The sequence below is a fragment of the Candoia aspera genome, chromosome 9 (genome assembly GCF_035149785.1).
Source record: "Candoia aspera isolate rCanAsp1 chromosome 9, rCanAsp1.hap2, whole genome shotgun sequence".
In the NCBI taxonomy this organism is placed as follows: Eukaryota; Metazoa; Chordata; class Lepidosauria; order Squamata; family Boidae; genus Candoia; species Candoia aspera.
The window spans coordinates 8249702-8269550 of record NC_086161.1 but is presented as its reverse complement, the minus strand read 5'-3'; the positions used below and the strand labels follow the sequence as shown (position 1 = coordinate 8269550).

At 40.9% G+C, this 19849-nt stretch overlaps 1 protein-coding gene across 4 annotated transcripts in view; it reads left to right on the top strand.

Moving 5' to 3' along the window:
* The window catches only part of PRDM10 (PR/SET domain 10), a 56044-nt gene extending 36604 nt beyond the window's left edge, over positions 1–19440 (top strand). For 3 of the 4 annotated variants that reach the window (XM_063311432.1, XM_063311433.1, XM_063311436.1), the window contains 11 exons: positions 6301–6648; positions 8202–8357; positions 9261–9440; positions 10780–10890; positions 12983–13183; positions 14389–14535; positions 14702–14872; positions 16156–16296; positions 16765–16924; positions 18017–18129; positions 18399–19440. In XM_063311432.1, the coding sequence (XP_063167502.1) occupies positions 6301–6648; positions 8202–8357; positions 9261–9440; positions 10780–10890; positions 12983–13183; positions 14389–14535; positions 14702–14872; positions 16156–16296; positions 16765–16924; positions 18017–18129; positions 18399–18611 (1941 nt within the window). In that variant the 3' untranslated portion in view covers positions 18612–19440. The remainder of the gene's footprint in view (positions 1–6300; positions 6649–8201; positions 8358–9260; positions 9441–10779; positions 10891–12982; positions 13184–14388; positions 14536–14701; positions 14873–16155; positions 16297–16764; positions 16925–18016; positions 18130–18398) is intronic. The other variant, XM_063311434.1, reaches the window with a different exon arrangement.
* Positions 19441–19849: the final 409 nt, after the last annotated feature.

Genomic DNA, 19849 nt, shown 5'->3' with positions numbered 1-19849 from the left:
TTGATTTCAGTTTCTGTGGGAGCGGGATGGTGGGCTTGGTCTGCTTTGTCTAATTTCCAGCAAGGACAAGCTTAAGCCTTTTCTAGGATGAAGTAGAATATTCCTACCCCTGCTATCATCTGATCTGTGTGCAGAATCACTTGTTGCCATCAGCATAAGCAGGGGAATAGCTCACTGGGACTTCCTCAAGTTCATCTTAACTCATGGTAACTACATGGACATATCTATGTATTTTTCTTGGTAGCAGTAAGGAAGTTGTTTGCAGCTGCCTTCATCTGGGTGTGTGTGTCTGTGTGTGTGTGTGTGTTTCCCCCCAACTTCCCATTTAGCCTCCAACCCTTGGATTTTCTAGTGGTCTCTTATCCAAATATGGATTAGGCCCAATTTTGCTAGGTTTTTTTTTCTTTGGGCAGGGGAGAATCAGCTAAGGGCAGCTAGATGCTATCTACTGTGTCCCTGTTGCTATATAGTAGGTGTTTTTCAGGCTCCCACAGCTCGACAGCTGCAGGCGTTTCCAAGCTCCAGCCAAATCCCCTAACCGTTTAAACCTTTCTTCATTGCGGCTCCTGCAGTGCAAACTTGGAGAAATGAAAGCCTTTCCACTAAGAAAGCTGCCCACTGCCTGCTGCAGGGTGGGGCTGTGGGATCCGTACTCACGGTTAGCATTCTTTTTAAAAACAACGGTGCCCTCCATCTTGCCTGGATTTTTTTTCCTCTTGAATGGGAATTAATATTTAATGCTTGAGGAGCAGAATGAAACACAAGCAGTGTTTAATAATGGAAGAGAAACGGCAGCTGGCGAGTGCAAATTTTCTTTAGTGTTTTCTCCTACTCTGTAGGGGTGTACAAAGCCCTGCTGCCTTTTCAATCTTCTGCTGGGTTGGTGTCCTGTGATTGGAGATCTCATGTACGAACAGTGGGGAAAGGGCTGCCACGCCAGTCATTCACTGACATCAAAACACCCCTTTTAATTAATGAAGCATGCAGGACATTTGGAAGTCAGGCTACCACACCCGCTGGGGACTGCTCCTACCTCAGTCCAAGCAGAAATGATTCCACTGAAATTGGTTTATCGAGGTGGACGTTGGAAACATTTGTGGAATAGTTTAGTTTCATGTATGTGGAGGGGCTTCAGCAGAGGATCGTTACCTTGTCGTGGTGCTGGAGCTTGAGCACCTCAGTGATGCCATGAGCTAAACCGTGAAGGGCCACCCAAGACGGGAAGGTCATGACAGAGAGGTCAGACTAAATGCGATCCCTGGGGAAGGTAATGGCAACCCACCCCAGTATTCTTGCCGTGAAAACCAAATGGATCAGTACAACCAGAGATATGTCGGTATACCATCGGAAGATGAGACCCCCAGGTCAGAAGATGGTCAAAATGCTACGGGGGAGGAACAGAGGATGAGCTCAACTAGCCCCAGACGTGATAACGCAGCTAGCTCAAAGCCGAAAGGACGGCTAGCAGCCGACGGTGCTGGTGGTGAACAGCGAATCCGATGTTCTAAGGATCAACACGCCACTGGAACCTGGAATGTAAGATCTATGAGCCAGGGCAAATTGGATGTGGGTATTGGTGAGATGTCAAGATTCAAGATAGACATTCTGGGCATCAGTGAACTGAAATGGACTGGAATGGGCCACTTCACATCAAATGACCACCAGATCTACTACTGTGGACAAGAGGACCACAGAAGAAATGGAGTAGCCTTCATAATTAATAGTAAAGTGGCTAAAGCAGTGCTTGGATACAACCCAAAAAACGACAGAATGATCTCAATTCGAATTCAGGGCAAGCCATCTAACATCACAGTGATCCAAATATACGCCCCAACCACAGATGCTGAAGAAGCTGAAGTAGAGCAGTTCTATGAGGATCTGCAGCACCTACTGGACAACACGCCTAAAAGAGATGTTATTTTCATCACAGGAGACTGGAATGCTAAGGTGGGCAGTCAAATGACACCTGGAATTACAGGTAAGCATGGCCTGGGAGAACAAAACAAAGCAGGGCATAGGCTGATAGAATTTTGCCAAGACAACTCACTCTGCATAACAAACACTCTCTTCCAACAACCTAAGAGACGGCTTTATACATGGACTTCACCAGATGGACAACACCGAAATCAGATTGACTACATCCTTTGCAGCCAAAGGTGGCGGACATCTATACAGTCGGTAAAAACAAGACCTGGAGCTGACTGTAGTTCAGATCACGAACTTCTTCTTGCACAATTTAGGATCAGACTAAAGAGATTAGGGAAGACCCACAGATCACCTAGATATGAGCTCACTAATATTCCTAAGGAATATGCAGTGGAGGTGAAGAATAGATTTAAGGGACTGGACTTAGTAGATAGGGTCCCGGAAGAACTCTGGACAGAAGTTGGCAGCATTGTTCAGGAGGCGGCAACAAAATACATCCCAAAGAAAGAGAAAACCAAGAAGGCAAAATGGCTGTCTGCTGAGACATTAGAAGTAGCCCAAGAAAGAAGGAAAGCAAAAGGCAACAGTGATAGGGGGAGATATGCCCAATTAAATGCAAAATTCCAGAGGTTAGCCAGAAGAGATAAGGAATTATTTTTAAACAAGCAATGCGCGGAAGTGGAAGAAGACAATAGAATAGGAAGGACAAGAGACCTCTTCCAGAAAATTAGAAACATTGGAGGTAAATTCCAGGCCATAGTGGGTATGATCAAAAACAAAGATGGCAAGGACCTAACAGAAGAAGAAGAGATCAAGAAAAGGTGGCAAGAATATACAGAAGACCTGTATAGGAAGGATAACAATATCGGGGATAGCTTTGACGGTGTGGTCAGTGAGCTAGAGCCAGACATCCTGAAGAGTGAGGTTGAGTGGGCCTTAAGAAGCATTGCTAATAACAAGGCAGCAGGAGACGACGGCATCCCAGCTGAACTGTTCAAAATCTTGCAAGATGATGCTGTCAAGGTAATGCATGCTATATGCCAGCAAATTTGGAAAACACAAGAATGGCCATCAGATTGGAAAAAATCAACTTATATCCCCATACCAAAAAAGGGAAACACTAAAGACTGTTCAAACTATCGAACAGTGGCACTCATTTCACATGCCAGGAAGGTAATGCTCAAGATCCTGCAAGGTAGACTTCAGCAGTTCATGGAGCGAGAATTGCCAGATGTACAAGCTGGGTTTAGAAAAGGCAGAGGAACTAGGGACCAAATTGCCAATATCCGCTGGATAATGGAAAAAGCCAGGGAGTTTCAGAAAAACATCTATTTCTGTTTTATTGACTATTCTAAAGCCTTTGACTGTGTGGACCATAACAAATTGTGGCAAGTTCTTAGTGGTATGGGGATACCAAGTCATCTTGTCTGCCTCCTGAAGAGATCTGTATAACGACCAAGTAGCAACAGTAAGAACAGACCACAGAACAACAGACTGGTTTAAGATTGGGAAAGGAGTACGGCAGGGCTGTATACTCTCACCCTACCTATTCAACTTGTATGCAGAACACATCATGCGACAAGCTGGCCTTGAGGAATCCAAGGCTGGAGTTAAAATCACTGGAAGAAACATTAACAATCTCAGATATGCAGATGATACCACTTTGATGGCTGAAAGTGAAGAGGAACTGAGGAGCCTTATGATGAAGGTGAAAGAAGAAAGTGCAAAAGCTGGTTTGCAGCTAAATCTCAAAAAAACCAAGATTATGGCAACCAGCTTGATTGATAACTGGCAAATAGAGGGAGAAAATGTAGAAGCAGTGAAAGACTTTGTATTCCTAGGTGCGAAGATTACTGCAGATGCTGACTGCAGTCAGGAAATCAGAAGACGCTTAATCCTTGGGAGAAGAGCAATGACACATCTCGATAAAATAGTTAAGAGCAGAGACATCACACTGACAACAAAGGTCCGCATCGTTAAAGCAATGGTGTTCCCCGTAGTAACATATGGCTGCGAGAGCTGGACCATAAGGAAGGCTGAGCGAAGGAAGATCGATGCTTTTGAACTGTGGTGTTGGAGGAAAATTCTGAGAGTGCCTTGGACTGCAAGAAGATCAAACCAGTCCATCCTCCAGGAAATAAAGCCAGACTGCTCACTTGAGGGAATGGTATTAAAGGCAAAACTGAAATACTTTGGCCACATAATGAGAAGACAGGACACCCTGGAGAAGATGCTGATGCTAGGGAGAGTGGAAGGCAAAAGGAAGAGGGGCCGACCAAGGGCAAGGTGGATGGATGATATTCTAGAGGTGACGGACTCGTCCCTGGGGGAGCTGGGGATGTTGACGACCGACAGGAAACTCTGGCGTGGGCTGGTCCATGAAGTCACGAAGAGTCGGAAGCGACTAAACGAATAAACAACAACAACATGTGGAGGGGGGGGGAAAAAAAAAACTAAGAATGCAGCTACCCGCGAAGAATGGCAGAGGTCATTTGATGGAATCCTTGCTACTTTCCTAATACTTTGATAAGTGGTACTGTGCTGTATTTTGCTTTGCTTTCCTGTCCTGAGAAAACAACATTTACTGCAGGTTTGAGCATACCGTTGTTCGTTTGAGGGGAAGCTTCCTTTTTGATTAAGGAAAACTAATATTAAGCATGCTACAATTCATCACCAACACCTTCTCCTTCCTCATATTCAGCACAGATTTACAACTGCTTTCGAAATGCATGCAAACATTTTGTAATTTAAAGATACAAATACACATGTGCCTGTTAAAAGAAAAAGAAAAAGAAAAAGCTTGGAGAATTTCACAGTTGCTTAACATGCTATTCCCTCACGATATAAGCTTTTTTTAAAACCTTTTTTTCAGTAGCTAGAGTCCAGGTGTTCAGCCATGTAATACGTTCATCTTGTAGCTATTTTTCCAATAATTAAAAGAGTTTAGAGAAATTTAGTCTTGACAATTTAGCCAATTATTATATACATCTTATGGATTCTTAGTTAATATCCTGTTGCTCTTCTTCTAGCAGAAAATCAAGTGCTTTTTTTACAGTATATGTTAATGATAAACTCCTTACTTAAAATAATACTTGTGATTATGGAACCCACAGGGATTAGGATTCTAGCTTGGCTCATTTGCAGATAGAGTAAAGAGTACAGACAGGGAGGGACAAAGTTGCATGTATGGTAGACTCCATATCCCTATTAAGGTGATAGAAAAATGCACTGAATTGCTCTAGACTAAACTTAAACATTGTTTTTGAGGCTTGAAATGTTACCCCTTTCCCATGTTAGTCTGTTTCCAGGCCTGATAACAATAATCTCTCCCTTAATATGCAGAGATAAAGAATATGTGTTCAAATAAAATATCCACATAGATTCATGTATCAAGAGAAAGAAGAGTACCAAATGGCATTGACAGGACATTATGGGCAAACTCCACAGTTATTTATTACAGTCAGCTTTGATCTCACATATTAAGACAACCAGCTGGCTGGGAAATTCTGGGAGTTGAATCCACGCATCTTAAAGTTGCCAAGTTTGAAAAACTCTGCCCTAGAGAATTGATTCCATAGTTTACCTGGTAAATATATCAAAGGGAAAAAGGAAAAGGAAATAAAATTGTTTAGGAAATGGTTTGTTTCTATCTCTTTCTTGGTAATATGGAATTACCAGGGGAAACATGTAATTGTGGTAGAGCATCTGCTTTGCAATGACGGTATCCTAGATTCAGTCCATGGCATCGCCAGTTAAAAAGATGTTAGTCATGGAAAAGTTCTCTGGGTGAAATCCTGGAGCATCTCTGGCACTATCTTGGGCTAGATGAACAAATCATCTGAACTAATAGAAATTCACTTCTCATATGAGATTATTACATCAGATGTTTCCTCACTATGCATATTATGGGTTGCCAGTGAGGCAATTGAAGGAAAAATGCATAATATGATCACTTGTTATATGTTCCCTAACCCTAGTTTTACAAGTGCAGGAAGGGAAGCTTGTCATTTTTGATAGTGATCCAATAATCAAAGTGTCGTGAGCAGATATACGCAACCTATTGCAAAAGGTTCGTAAGCTGATATAGCTCTCTTAAATCACACATGGTCCAATCCCAAGAAAAAGCAGAATAGAAATACGTATATCAAGAGATGGCATCAGGGCATTGAATAACCTATAAAGTTACAAATAGAGACCCACACTTTTCCTGGCTCTGCCACTGATCGAATATTGTATCTTTGGGCAAATCTATTGACCTCTTTTTCTTCTTGATACACCACAGATAGATCATAGACTTTATAGAAGTTTATCGCAATGTAACCTCCTCAATATCCTGCCTAGTTAACCTATCCTTTCTTGGATATATCGTTTCAGAATGCAGCTCTCCAGCACTTATTCATCCGAAAGTCATTCCGTCCTTTCAAATGCCTGCATTGTGGAAAGGCATTCCGTGACAAAGACAAATTAGACCAGCATTTAAGGTTCCATGGACGGGAAGGAAATTGTCCTTTGACCTGTGACATCTGCAACAAGGGCTTTATTAATAGCAATGCCCTGGAAAGTCATATGAAGTTTCACTTGGACCAGAAGACTTACTCTTGTATTTTCTGCCCTGAGTCCTTTGACCGTTTAGACCTGCTGAAAGATCATGTGGCAATCCACATTAACGATGGTTGTTTCACTTGTCCTACCTGTAAAAAACGCTTTCCGGATTTTATCCAGGTGAGTTTGATAGAGGATCAATAATAATGTCATTTATGTGCTATTCTGCGCTATTTGTTCCCTTAAGCTGGATTCTGCAACAAGACCACAATTAGTAAGCTACACATTCTTTTCCTTCTAATGAGATCATTTCCACATAGGAAAAATTGTTTGCATATCATTTTTGAAATGAATTGGGTATTTTCTTTTTCTAGGTGTTAACTTACTGTTTAACTCCTGCACCAAATAATTAATTGTTTGGGGGAGGTTACAACTTTTTTGTGGCTTAGATATAATTATATCTAGGCTTTAGAAACCTAGATATAATTCAGTGTAATGTATGAACTTAGTAGGTTCATTTGGTAACCAAATTAAGTACGTTATGTGAAGTCAGCCGTTGAATCTTTTATTGTATACCCCTGTTTCCCAAACAGATGTAGAATTGACTTTCTACTGCATCCTGATTGAAGTGGCTGAAGCCACTGGGAACCAGATAAAATTTATTCTGGGCTGGTTGACCTTTGCTTTCTTTACAGATCTATTACTGTTCAGCAATTAGTATATAAAAATGTTTTTCTTACAAAAGAAACCTTGATCTGCGTACAAGACCCAGCTACAAAGCATGAGAAGTTGTCTAGATCTGTTTTTAACAAAGTCACATTATTTCCAAAAGAAAAAGGGGAAAAATTCTTCTGTAGTTATGTCCCCACCATCCTTTTTAATCAGCACATCCGGTGCTTTCATACTCCCCTTCTTTTTTACAATGTTAAGACATGGCATTTACCTGTATCAGGACAGGACAGCTCTCAATTTATGGCACCCCCTAGGAGCTTAACCAGCAAAAGTCGAGGATATGAAGGAGTTACAGAATATGTTTACACAAGTGAAAGTGATAAGCAGACAGTTCCCCAGGGAAAGTAGAAGCAGAAAACTGAAAGCTCAAAACAGCCGATTCAACATGTAGGAAAATGCTAATATCTTAAAATTTAGTACAAAAATAGTAACAGGGAGACAATTATTTACTCTCAATCCTCCTTAATATTTGGAGGGAAAACAAAGCCCAAAACTTAAAAAGATCTTTTTAAAAAAGTCAATCCCAAAAATAACGTTAAGCACCAAGAGAGCCTGCTTCTCCTTGCTTTAGAAAGCTTCTCTTAGGGTATGTGTATTTAAAAGAAAAATAAATTGGGTGATTTAGAAATGCGGTGGCCGGTCTTAGTGTCCCTTTAAGGCTACAGCGCGGCTTGGAAAATGATGACGTCCCAGTTTCCTGGCTAGCTCTTACCAGTTGAACGCGAATGCTGTTTGCAGTCTTCTGGCTGCAAGCAGCCGTCCGGAGGACAGATGGGGTGATTCCAGGTGTTTTCCTTTTTCTGGAAAAATGCTCCTGGGCTCCAGGAAAAACCTGCCTGAGCCCAAAAAAACCACTGCGTTATCAGTTTTGCCTGCTGAGCCCGTGGGCACAGCTGTTCAGTCCGCCATGTCCCCACCGGAAGTCCAATCCATGACTGAGAAATTTTGACTAAGTGGAATTCAGTAATGTTTTCTTTTGTCCTGTTGACTGTTTCCGCCAGGTGAAAAAGCATGTGCGCAGCTTCCATTCAGAAAAGATTTACCAGTGCACAGAATGTGATAAGGCTTTCTGTCGACCTGACAAGCTGCGACTTCACATGTTGCGACACTCAGATCGCAAGGACTTCCTATGCTCTACCTGCGGCAAACAGTTTAAGGTAATGCAGCCTACAGGTTCTTCTTGTGCTGGAAGCAATAACAGACTGACATGGTTGCCAAGGCTGTTTTTTTCAGAAAAGAAGCAATCTGCCAACATGCTGAATTTGGCACAAATCAATGTATGGCATGCGCCTTTTGCCTGATACATATGCACAAGTGTGTGGGTTGTGCTTTGCTTCAGCAACTTGTGAGCAAATGGTTTATCGTGATGGAAGCCACATTTAAAATACATTACAGATGAGTGAGTTAATGGTGTGAAGCCTCCAATGGAAGGCACAAGTCCCAACCCTATTTGTGTTGCACTGTTAGGGTTCTTGCTGTGAGATTAGACCAGGAATGGGAATTTTCTGGCCCTGCTCGTATGTCTGGGACCAACAAGCTTGTGAAGCATGGACAATGATGTGGGATTCTGGAAATTGGATTTCTGCAATATCTGAAATGCCACAGGATGATCTTTTCTAAACCAGAGATTTATTAGCAGGGAACTGAAATGTGCAAAATAAGCATGTGCTATAAATTGTAATATTTTTTGAGCTTTGGATGTATCTTTGTCTGCACAACTCCCTACACTCACAATCCTCTCAACTTATATTCCTTAATGCTTAATATGAATATAAATATACTTTATCTTCAGTGTCCTTAATGCTGGAAGGATTCCAGTAGTAAAGAGTCCCTTTCCTTAACATTTTTGTGAGCACTGCAGATCAACTGGTTAAATTTTTATGTGTCACCTAACAAATTCAGCTGAAGTTTTCGCAAATGCATTTTCTTGCTCTTATTCATGATGAATCTGCTTTAGAGGCCAACTTTTTACATTTTCTGTTTGACCATGCATTCAACTCTTGTCTCTACTCCTTGTTCTGTCTGATTATTTTCATCTCTCCCCCACCCCCCACCCCCAGAGAAAAGACAAGCTGCGAGAGCACATGCAGAGAATGCACAATCCAGAGAGGGAAGCTAAGAAAGCTGACCGAATTAGTCGCTCCAAAACATTCAAGCCCCGGATCGCCTCCACCGATTACGAGAGCTTCATGTTCAAGTGTCGCTTGTGCATGATGGGTTTCCGAAGACGAGGCATGCTGGTTAGTCAGATATTCCAGACTCCTCAAAATCCTAGCCTACGAACCTCCATTCATTAGACACTGTTTTATAAATGCATTCTGTGTGAGCTTGAAGTTTTTTTTTAAATTCATAGATACTCTTAGAGCACGGACAGACCATCTCCAGCACTAAGGCTGCATGTGGACCCAGGTTCCTTTTTATGTTCGAGAGGTGTCTCGAAAATTGGCCATTGTTTTCTTCTGTTGTCAGCAAGAAGCAGCCTTACACCACCATGCGAAGTTGTACCCTTTGGCCATCCCATATTTGGAGCAAGGATTATAGGCATATCAAGCAAAATTACATTCTTGCTGAAACATTTTTGTTCTTTCTCTTAAATATTGCTGATACGGATTTATTGCACCTGTCCTACCATCCCTCCAAGGAACATTGGTGTTTCTTCTGCATTATTCTAACAACCACCCTGTGATAATAGTTAAATTTAAGAGGAGGACCAGTCCAAGGCTTATCCGCTCAGCTGAACATGGATTGTAACAGTGGTTCTCAAGATCCGGGTACAATACCCTATCCAGGCACCATGCTTTTTTAAAAAATTGAGCTCTCTCTGCCTGAGAAACAAGCAGCTATTTGACCTATAAATGAAGAGCAACCATTAATAGTAAATGGGTGATGTGAATAGATTCACAAAAGGCTGAAAACAGCCGTGAGTTCATCCTATCCATCAAATAAGTAAATTGCCAGAGGCCCAGAAAAATCCTGATTGTGCCTGACAAATAAAGGATTATATGTTTAGCCTTAAATCATTTAGTGCCCAGAGTCCACACTATTCTGTGGCTGTTTTTGTTTTGCTGATAGCTGAATGGGGATAAGTAGATGTGAAGTGGGTAGCTCTGCATCAGGTCCATGAGCAGCATAGAGATGTTTTTCCTTTGTATTTTTTTAAAAGGGAGATTTTTCCCCCCTATTTTCTTCTGTTGGCTTTTAAAAATCATTAGTATTTATTCTGGTGTGTATTTATATATTCCTTGCCTTAAAAAGGTAGCCAAAAATTATATAGATTTTTTCAGCACTGGCACCCCTGAACTTCCACAGCACGTTCAGAATAGACTCCATTTAAAGACTCCTTGATGTTCAATTCTATATTAACTGTTGTCTGGGAATTACTGTCTTTATAGTTGATGGACCACACTTCTCCATAGGTCTGTATCTGTGTCTTCTTGCTTTAGGATTCTTGGATCTCTACACCTTACTGTTGCAAGGAAGTAAATATAGGAGTTCCACGTCTTTGTTGTAATATAAAACCATGGTTCAGTTTGTGGCTCTAATGCTTTTTAAAAGAAGTGCTTTCCTTTTTCATCTTAGGTGAATCATTTATCAAAGAGACATCCTGAGATGAAAATAGAAGAGGTGCCGGAGCTAACACTGCCTATCATCAAGCCTAACAGAGATTATTTTTGTCAGTACTGTGATAAGGTGTGAAATGAACCTATCTCTTCCTTACTGTATACATGGCATTAAATGTTTGTAACAGATCTATGGATTTTTCCCCTTCAGATTGATTTATTATTTGCTCAGAGGATGCCAAAAAAGAGAGTTTCTAGGGCACTGAAAGAGCTAAATGTAGGTCTCAGCCGAAAGCATGAATCTTACCCCTGGGAATCCAGATTGCATTTTTCTTAGAAGATATACCAGAGTGCTTTAAAGATTGAAAGAACTGCTGCATAGAATGAGAGGGAACTGCATTATACAAGGCACCCTGTATTATCTCCTTGGTTTCCCATTTGCAATCTCTAAGATGTGATTAAAAAAAAAAACCAAAAATCTTTGGCTGCTAAACAGATGCAGATTAACTAATAAAGCTATCATAGTAAAGGGCTCATGTCAGCCACTGAGGAGGATGAGAAGACTAAAATTTGTCTCATAAACAGTGACTTTGATTCATACAGTTTTTAAAAAGTTAGTCTTGTTCCCTCAAATAATAAATACCCTGTAGAATAGAATGCAGAATATTCTGTAAAAGCAAATACCAGACATGGTTCTATAATTAAATTCTGTAGTGAAATACGTCAATCAAATATGTTTCTGCAGTCTGGCCAAAGAATAGTAAAATGGCAATGGATGACATTGTAACACTAAAGTGTCTCTTCTGTGTCATCTTATATAAAACTACACATATCTTAGCTGAAGAAAAATATTATCCATATTCACTTAGAAGGTTTCATGTCTTTCTTGGGGTCAAATGTTCCAATGTATCTTTGTCTTGATATAGAATATTCATAAAGCAAAGATTTTGAGGCATCCTTTTGATACATCCTTTGATGCATTGAAACTGCTAGAGAGAATGAATAGCATTTCCTTTTTCATTAATATCCTAACTCATGAAACCACTATTATTATTATTATTATTTTGCCATTCAATTGTGTCTGATCCTCGTGAATGCCTGGACTAGTTCCTGCAGTTTTCTTGGCAAGATTTCAGAAGTGGTTTGCCATTGCCTCCTTTCTAGGGCTGAGAGAGGGGGACTGGCCCAGAGTCACCCAGCCAGCTTTCATGACTAAGGCAGGACTAGAACTCTCAGTCTCCTGGTTTCTAGCCCGTTGCCTTCACCACTAGACCAAACTGGCTCTCGTTATTATGTTATATTAAAGCCCTTGTTATCTTTTAATTCTTAAGACACTCCTGGCTATATGCTAGTCACTGCATTTCCCTTAATTTATCTGAGATACTCAGTTTGCTATCTAACCATCATAAAGTGAAGTAAGACCCGCATATACCTTTGTTACCAGAAGCACTCTCATTATTTTACTGACTCTGGCTATACCCCTAAATAAACTCCTATTGCAAGATTTTATCTCCCAGAATTGATATAGGGTTTTACCTTTCCCCTTCTTTTCCATTCCTTGACTAGGACATAAATAAATTAATGAAATATTCTATTCATAACTGTTTTCTTCTCATTCATACGTGGGGTATGACTATGAATTTCTGACTTCCCTTCTCCCTTGCCCAGGACCTAGATTCACCTGTTTTCCCTCCCCACTTGCATCTAAAGGGGGGGGTAAGTAAAAAGGAAAGCGTCTTGCCCAGAGGTTGTAATTGGTTGGTATTTCTTCCGGGACAGTTAACTTCCTTCAAACTAGAGTTGTTTCACATGACAAGAGAGAGAGATGATGAAGTGATGATAGATATTTATGAATTAGATAGAAATGGGCACAAATGACCTCTTTCACAAAACAGTTGGGGCACAGCTATGGACACAAACCAAAACTAGTGTGATAGCACCTCTGCGTTAATTAAAGCAGAGAACAAAAGTGAGATCTTGTGTTATGATGAGAAATACCACTCCAACACTCATTATTTTCTCAGTGCTTCATAGCTTCCTAACACATTTCCCTGTGTAAACACAGGAACAAGCAAACAATACATCTGTTTCCGAGCTGCCACGTAAAAGCTGGGGGAGACAGAAATTGTTATACCAGGCTCTCCATACAGTTGGATGGGTGACTGATTCATGACTGTTTTAAGGGCAGGGCCTAGTGCCATTAATTCATCATTCTTTTATAGGTTTATAAGAGTGCCAGCAAACGGAAGGCCCACATTTTGAAAAATCACCCAGGTGCAGAACTTCCTCCCAGCATCCGAAAGTTACGTCCAGCGGGCCCAGGAGAGCCAGATCCAATGCTGAGTACGCACACCCAGCTGACCGGAACAATAGCCACGCCACCAGTTTGTTGTCCTCATTGTTCCAAGCAGTACAGCAGTAAGGTATTACAGATATATCCCTAGTATCCAGATATTTTCATTCACATATTTTACCCTAGTTATTTTTATTTCTGTAGTAGTTGCATATACTTGTATAATATGGGTGTTCCTTGGATATCCACTAAGCTTAATAGATGTGGTTCTGCTGAGCAATACTTAGCAATGTCCTTTTTGAAGTGTTACTTTCACTTCCTTCCATTGTATAGTCTCATGTTCTGATAATACAACAATTTAAAGTGGCCCATTCTGGACCATCTAAGTTCACTTATTCCTAAAAGATCATAGGCTTCATTTCTACTTTGTCTTCCTTGGTTTACACTTCTCACATTCCATGTTCAAGCTGTATGCATCCTTGTAAAAGTAGGAATTCTTTCAATATTAGTATTGTCAATAACCAGACTTCCTTGTGAGCTTGGACTTCCCATATCATCGCTTCCACACCTGCTCGTTAAAGTTACATAGCCTTCTCTAGTAATTAAAGGAGTGCCCTTTGACTGGGATCCTATTATTTAGCACTCAGACTGTCTGTTTTACAACCATGTCTGTACAGTTTTCTTGGACACAATAGAGAAGTGATTGCCTTCTCCTGAGTTTAATAATGGAGCTCCTTCGAATAGTGTTGGAACTGGCTTTAGAGGCTTTTTTATTTATTTAACACTATTTATAACCCGCCCCAATCCTAATGTTCTCTGGGCAGCGAACAGTGAAAGACAGAAAATACAGAGACAGACAATAAAGCAATGGATAGAATCAAGAAAGACAATCATAAAACGTTTCCTGTGATGGGTACCCACATTCAACTAGGGCCAAAGTCTTGCTGAAATATGAAGTTTTCCACCTGCTTGCAAAATGCAAGAGGGCCAATCTACCTCTGGGAAAAGCGTATTTTGGGGCGGGCGGCTACCACAGAGAAGGTCTATCATCTAGTCGTGCTTTGTGTACTTCTTAAAGGGGGAGGGGGGATTCTCAGCAGCCTCCCTGCAGATGTTTGGACTAGATGGACTCATTCAGTCCTGGCAAGATGATGCCTGAACGTCTTTGTAAAAGAATTTTCAAGATGGTTGTTCTGGGCTGAGAAGTCAGTAAGTTAGGTCGTCCCCCATGCTATGGATTGCTGACTGTATTTTGGCCTGACTGATGAAGAGGTCTGCAGTCAAAGCTGATATTCTTACCATCTAATAACTTTCCTTCTTTCCACCTCTACACAGACCAAGATGGTGCAACATATTCGCAAGAAGCACCCAGAATATCCTCAGATCCCAACAAACACAATACACGTGCCACTGACAACAGCAGTGATTAGTGCCACTCCTGCTGTTCTAACTGCCGACAGCACTTCGGGGGAGACCGTTGTGGTAAGAATTCAGGGATATTCAGTATTCCAAATATCTGATGAAGTAAAACATCCAGAAAAGGCCAAAAGGTTATGGCTTAGTTTATTCAGATTGAGAGATGCTGTTACGTATAGCCGCAATTTAAAATGTATAATGATCTTCACCTGTCTGTTTCCCCCTTGTTAAGACATCAGATTTGCTGACTCAAGCAATGACGGAACTGTCACAGACTCTGACCACTGACTACCGAACCCCCCAGGGTGATTTTCCACGTATTCAGTATATCCCTGTATCACAATCCACAGCTGGCTTGCAACAGCCCCAACATATACAGTTGCAGGTTGTGCAAGTGGCTCAGGTAAGTTCTGTTTGAGTTGTCTTTGGATTTCCTAGCAGGGATTATATAAAAGTGAGCTAAATAATGAATGAATAGTAGTCATTCCCAAGGATGCCATGAAAGTGTTGGTCCAGGATCTGGATGGGGCAGAGCAAGCTTAGGTTTGTGTCCAACCAGGACACAAGTTGCTAAGTTGCAGTAAGTGTCCAGTAACATCAGCCCTGGTAGTTACTCTGGATGGGGTTGTTCTTCCCACAAAGAAAGTAGTTTGTGACTTGAGAGTCCTTCTAAATTCTTAACTCCTGCTCAAGGCACAGGTAAAAGCTATGGCCAGGGAGGCCTATACCAGCACTACCTGTGTACCAGTTATATGTCTATCTGGACTAGGATGGCCTGATTGCTACCCAATTGGACTACTGCAAAAAGGTCTACATGGGGGGCCTTTAGAGATTGTCAGAAGCTGCATCGAGATTGCTGGTGAGACAACCTCGGCAGAGTGGAGTAAGATGTATATCAAAGTCACCGCACGGGTTACCAGTAAGCTTCTGGGCCCAATTCAAAGGTCTGGTTGTTACCTTTAAAATCCAGTAAAGTGTAGCATGACATATCAGGCGATGTGGAGTCCTTGGTCCTCTCTGAGCTTGGTTATTTGCTTGCAGACGTTTCATGATGTTACCTAGTTGGGTAATGAAACAAGCAAACAAGCATGGCTGGCTGGGGAATTCTGGGAGTTGAAGTCTACACATCTTAAAATTGCTGAGGTTGAGAAACACTGATGTAGATTATAGAATACTGTGGAAGAACAGCAAATTGTCAATGATTTAGTTAATAATATGTTTAACATCATTTGAATATTCTTTCTTTTGAGGAGCAAAATCACTTAGGCATTGGCTCTCCTGCCACAGTACTATCTGTCCTTGATTGGCAGCGTATTACAAGAGTATCACAGTGTACTGGCCTATGACCATAATAAATAAATTGAATTGGTTGAATTGAATTGAAAAGTATCACAGGGGTCTTGTTAGTTAAGATCCCCTTAGCAAGAGACACCAAAAGTTGAAGGTAGGTCTTTGAGGATGTACGACTGTTCCCTGCCATTGAGTGATGGCTTCTCCCTGTCCTGTAGATTATACTTGGAAAAGAGATGTTGCACCAGACTGATTCTTCCTTGTTCTTTTGGGCAGTTCATCTCAAGAGAACAGAATTTTGCAGAAAGAATGATACTGGTCAACTTTTAAGACTTATACCACTGTAACCTACTGTAAAGTAGACTTGGACTTTATATGTCTTCTCCTGATTCCCAGGCTACCTCACCTCATCAGACCCAGCATTCCACAGTGGATGTTGGTCAGTTACATGATCCTCAGTCATACACACAGCATGCTATCCAAGTGCAGCATATCCAGGTCACTGAACCATCCTCTGCAGCCCCGTCATCTTCACAGGTAGGTCATGTAGTCATGTAAAAATATATACCTGCTACTCTAAGATGAAATAGCCCAAAGTGCTGTGCACAAAATGTGCTCACTTTTATCATTTTAGAGATGAGACAATGTTATTTCTGCATACCAGTTAGATGGTGTTTTGAAATAGAACACAGAATCTTTACCCTAAATTCCTACTTATTTAGAAATATTCTAGCCAAGTCTAGATGTTCTTGTGTGCACTGAAAGGCTTTGGTCACTTGTAATTGAAGTTATTTTGATAAGAAATGAAATGGTTGTTTGGGTCCTTGTAATCTTACCTTTCAGGAGAAGAGCATGAAATAAAATGCTATAAACAAATGAATTAGCATGTTATATTTTATTGGTTGAAAAGCTGTGTGTATGAGTGACAGATAGGTCTTTTAGAGCAATAACTTGTAAGTTTATAGTTCTTAAGTTCCTGGAATACCTTTTCCTTTGTTACTACAGGTGGGTAGTCAGCCCTTAAGTCCTTCTTCCCAACCATCTCAGCAGGAACTCAGCCCTTCCCAGATACAAACAACTTCCTCATCACAAAATCCATCGCAGCCAGGTTCTTCAGTCCAGCAAGCCTATCTCCCCAACACATGGAACTCCTTTCGCACCTATCGTATGTACCAAATATGCTCAATTTTGCTTTCATATAAAACCACCTACATCTCATTCCCAGTTTTTGAGCTATGATTTGATAAACCTATCATTGAAGCATCTGAAGAGAAACAAAACCTCTCAGTTTCTTCATACTTTATGCAAGAATTTCCTTTTTCCAGCTTTGGATTGTTCCCTTGCATTTCCACTCACCTTATCCACAGGCCAATTTTGAATTTGATTGTGCTGCTCCTTGAATAGGGTATTATTTAACCAAAACATTTTTTTTGTCCCTTATCCTGAGAGGATAAGTGCTGAGAGGATATTAGTGGCATGGGCTCCCCCACCTCCTTCCCTGTATTTAGTCTTCAAGCAAAAATGCTTTTCACTGTTCCAGAATGTTCTTCTTTACCTTTTATCTTTTGGCATAATTGATATTTTCAGGCTTTCCTGAAAACAAGTAGCCATCTTATTTTTGTTCTGATTTGCTTCTAATGTTACTTACACTAAGCCATTTGGTTTTGACCTGAACCTGAACAATCACAACAGTTTTTATGCTAAAGCTGAACTATTTTGATTGGTTACTTCTGTTTGTTTGAATATCAGTCTTTCATTACCTTTTGTGAACTTTCAAATGAAGGCAAGTGATTGGCCACACAAAATGTAAACAATCAAATCTTCAGTAACATTGATGTAAAATCTAACGGGTGACGTCATGGGATAAAGTTGGGAACTGTGCAAGTTTCAAATAGAATTGTAAAGTTGGAAGAGGCCATGTAGGCTATCTGGTATCCTGATGTTTCACCAGCAACTGTGGCTGGCATCTTCAGAGGTAAAAGTGATCTGTGAGCTGCAGAGCAGATCACTTTCACCTCTGAAGATGCCAGCCACAGTTGCTGGCATAGCATCAGGATACCAGATAATTAAAGCATGGCCTATAAGCCCAGAAATTTACCACCACTGGATTGACACTAGATGTGAAAGCCTGCACTGATATATTGTGGCCTACAAAATGAATTTCTATGGGCTACGATTAATTCCCAAGTCTTCCTTTGGCCTATCAACCATCTGTTGTTAGAGATAATGAATGGGATTCCCTCATCTTTTTTCCCAGCCTCCGAGATTCAGATGATGACTATCCCCCAGGGCCAGTATGTGATTGCAGAGACAGCTGTAGGTCCTCCTGTCACAACAGTGACCACAGGGCAAGTCAAAGCAGTTGCCCAGGTAAGAAGCAAAACAGCAGCCTTGACTGAAATGATTAAATATGTCAAGGCTTTTGAATGTTGGTAGCATGTCTTCTGCTCCAAATTATGCATGTTTTACTAAGAGATGGTCAAACAAAGAATGTACTTCAAAGCTCCTGCTTTATTGAATTATTTGAAGTAACCCATTGGGCATGTTCATTACTATGGCATACTAACTGAAGGCTTTGAAAAAAGGAGAGAAAAATGTGAAAAACAAGAGTGAGCTTATGTGGGTTTCTTTTCCTCTAGACACATTATGTGATCGCTGAAGGTCAGCCTGAGCTGGATGTCAAGCCAAACCTGTCTCTTTCTAGCAGCGTGGAAGTAGATTTATCTCAGTCATCTGCACATTCCGACTCTTTGGAATCGCAAACAGCCGGCGAGCAGCAAACAACACAGTACATCATTACGGCCACCAGCAACGCTAATGGAGTCGGTGATGTGCACATTGAAAAGCCATGAACTGGGTTTGCAGCAAAGAATGACATCCAGTGGGATTAGTGACATTTTAAGTCCTAATCCCAAATATTCAAGAGCTCAAGAGCTCATTTACAAAGTATATTTCTATACCTTGAAGTTCTACATTATATGCTAAGGCTTTGCAGAATTTCAGGTCTAAAGGACACCTAAGCAAGACATTCAGGAATCTTTTCAGGATGCCACCTTCTTCTGGAGCTGTTGAGCAAAAACCAGTAAAAGGAAATGGAAACTAAGCCTCTTCTAGACAACCCCCCCCCAATTCTTTTCCCCCCAATTGTGGACAGATTTGCAGCAATGGAAGAAAGACTCGCTGAGCAATTGCCAATAACCATTGGCCGAATATATCTTATGTACATTTCAGTTGCTTACATTTCTTTTGGCTTTCTTTTTTTTCTAAGTAGCCTGTGAAAGAATAGAATATACCAGCTCGACAAGGAAATAAGTAAGTTAGTAAGTAAGTAAGTAAATAGATAGATTGCCTGGAACTAAGACTCAGTTATAAGCCATTATTTCCCGCAGTTTGTATGACAGAGAAGGCAGTGAAACTGTGAAGCTGTGCAGAAGCAATTAAATTATTAATTAGGTTATTGGTATTGTTTTAATACCCTGTTTACATGCCATCTGCACTACCCACATACTCAATTCTAAGGAGTATGAAGGAAGCCTTCTTGGAGCCCCCATATACCTAGTCAAATCAGAGGAATATAAACACAGAGTTCGAGCCTTCATGTCTTTGATTGTGTTCTCTTTATGTAAGGGGTATCATTCGTTTTCCCTGCAAAACCAATAAAAAGGCTCAGAGATGTTTTAATGTGTGCGGTGGCTTTCAGTGTGTGAGGACGGATGGAGAACAAGCTGAAAATTGTTTATTGAAGTGTTCCTTTGGAAGCTTGTCCTAATTCCATTGCCACCACAAGGAGACTCTGCTTTAGTGTTGGAAAATGAGCTCTGACCTCTTTCCTTTCGCTGTACCTGGAGATGTTGTTCTGCTGCAGCTTCAAATCTTACGTCTTTTTTCTCCCAACCCTTTGCTATAAGCAGGATGAAAAACAGTTGCCAATATCTATGGCCTGTTTCATGATCTGCGTGCTTTTTGTATTAGGGAGCTCACTGACCTAGATTGTAAATCATTCTTACAACACAACAACAAGAGCTATTTCAAAAGATGGCCAGGTATAACGAGGCAATCAATAGCAACCTGAATAAATAAGGTTTATTTA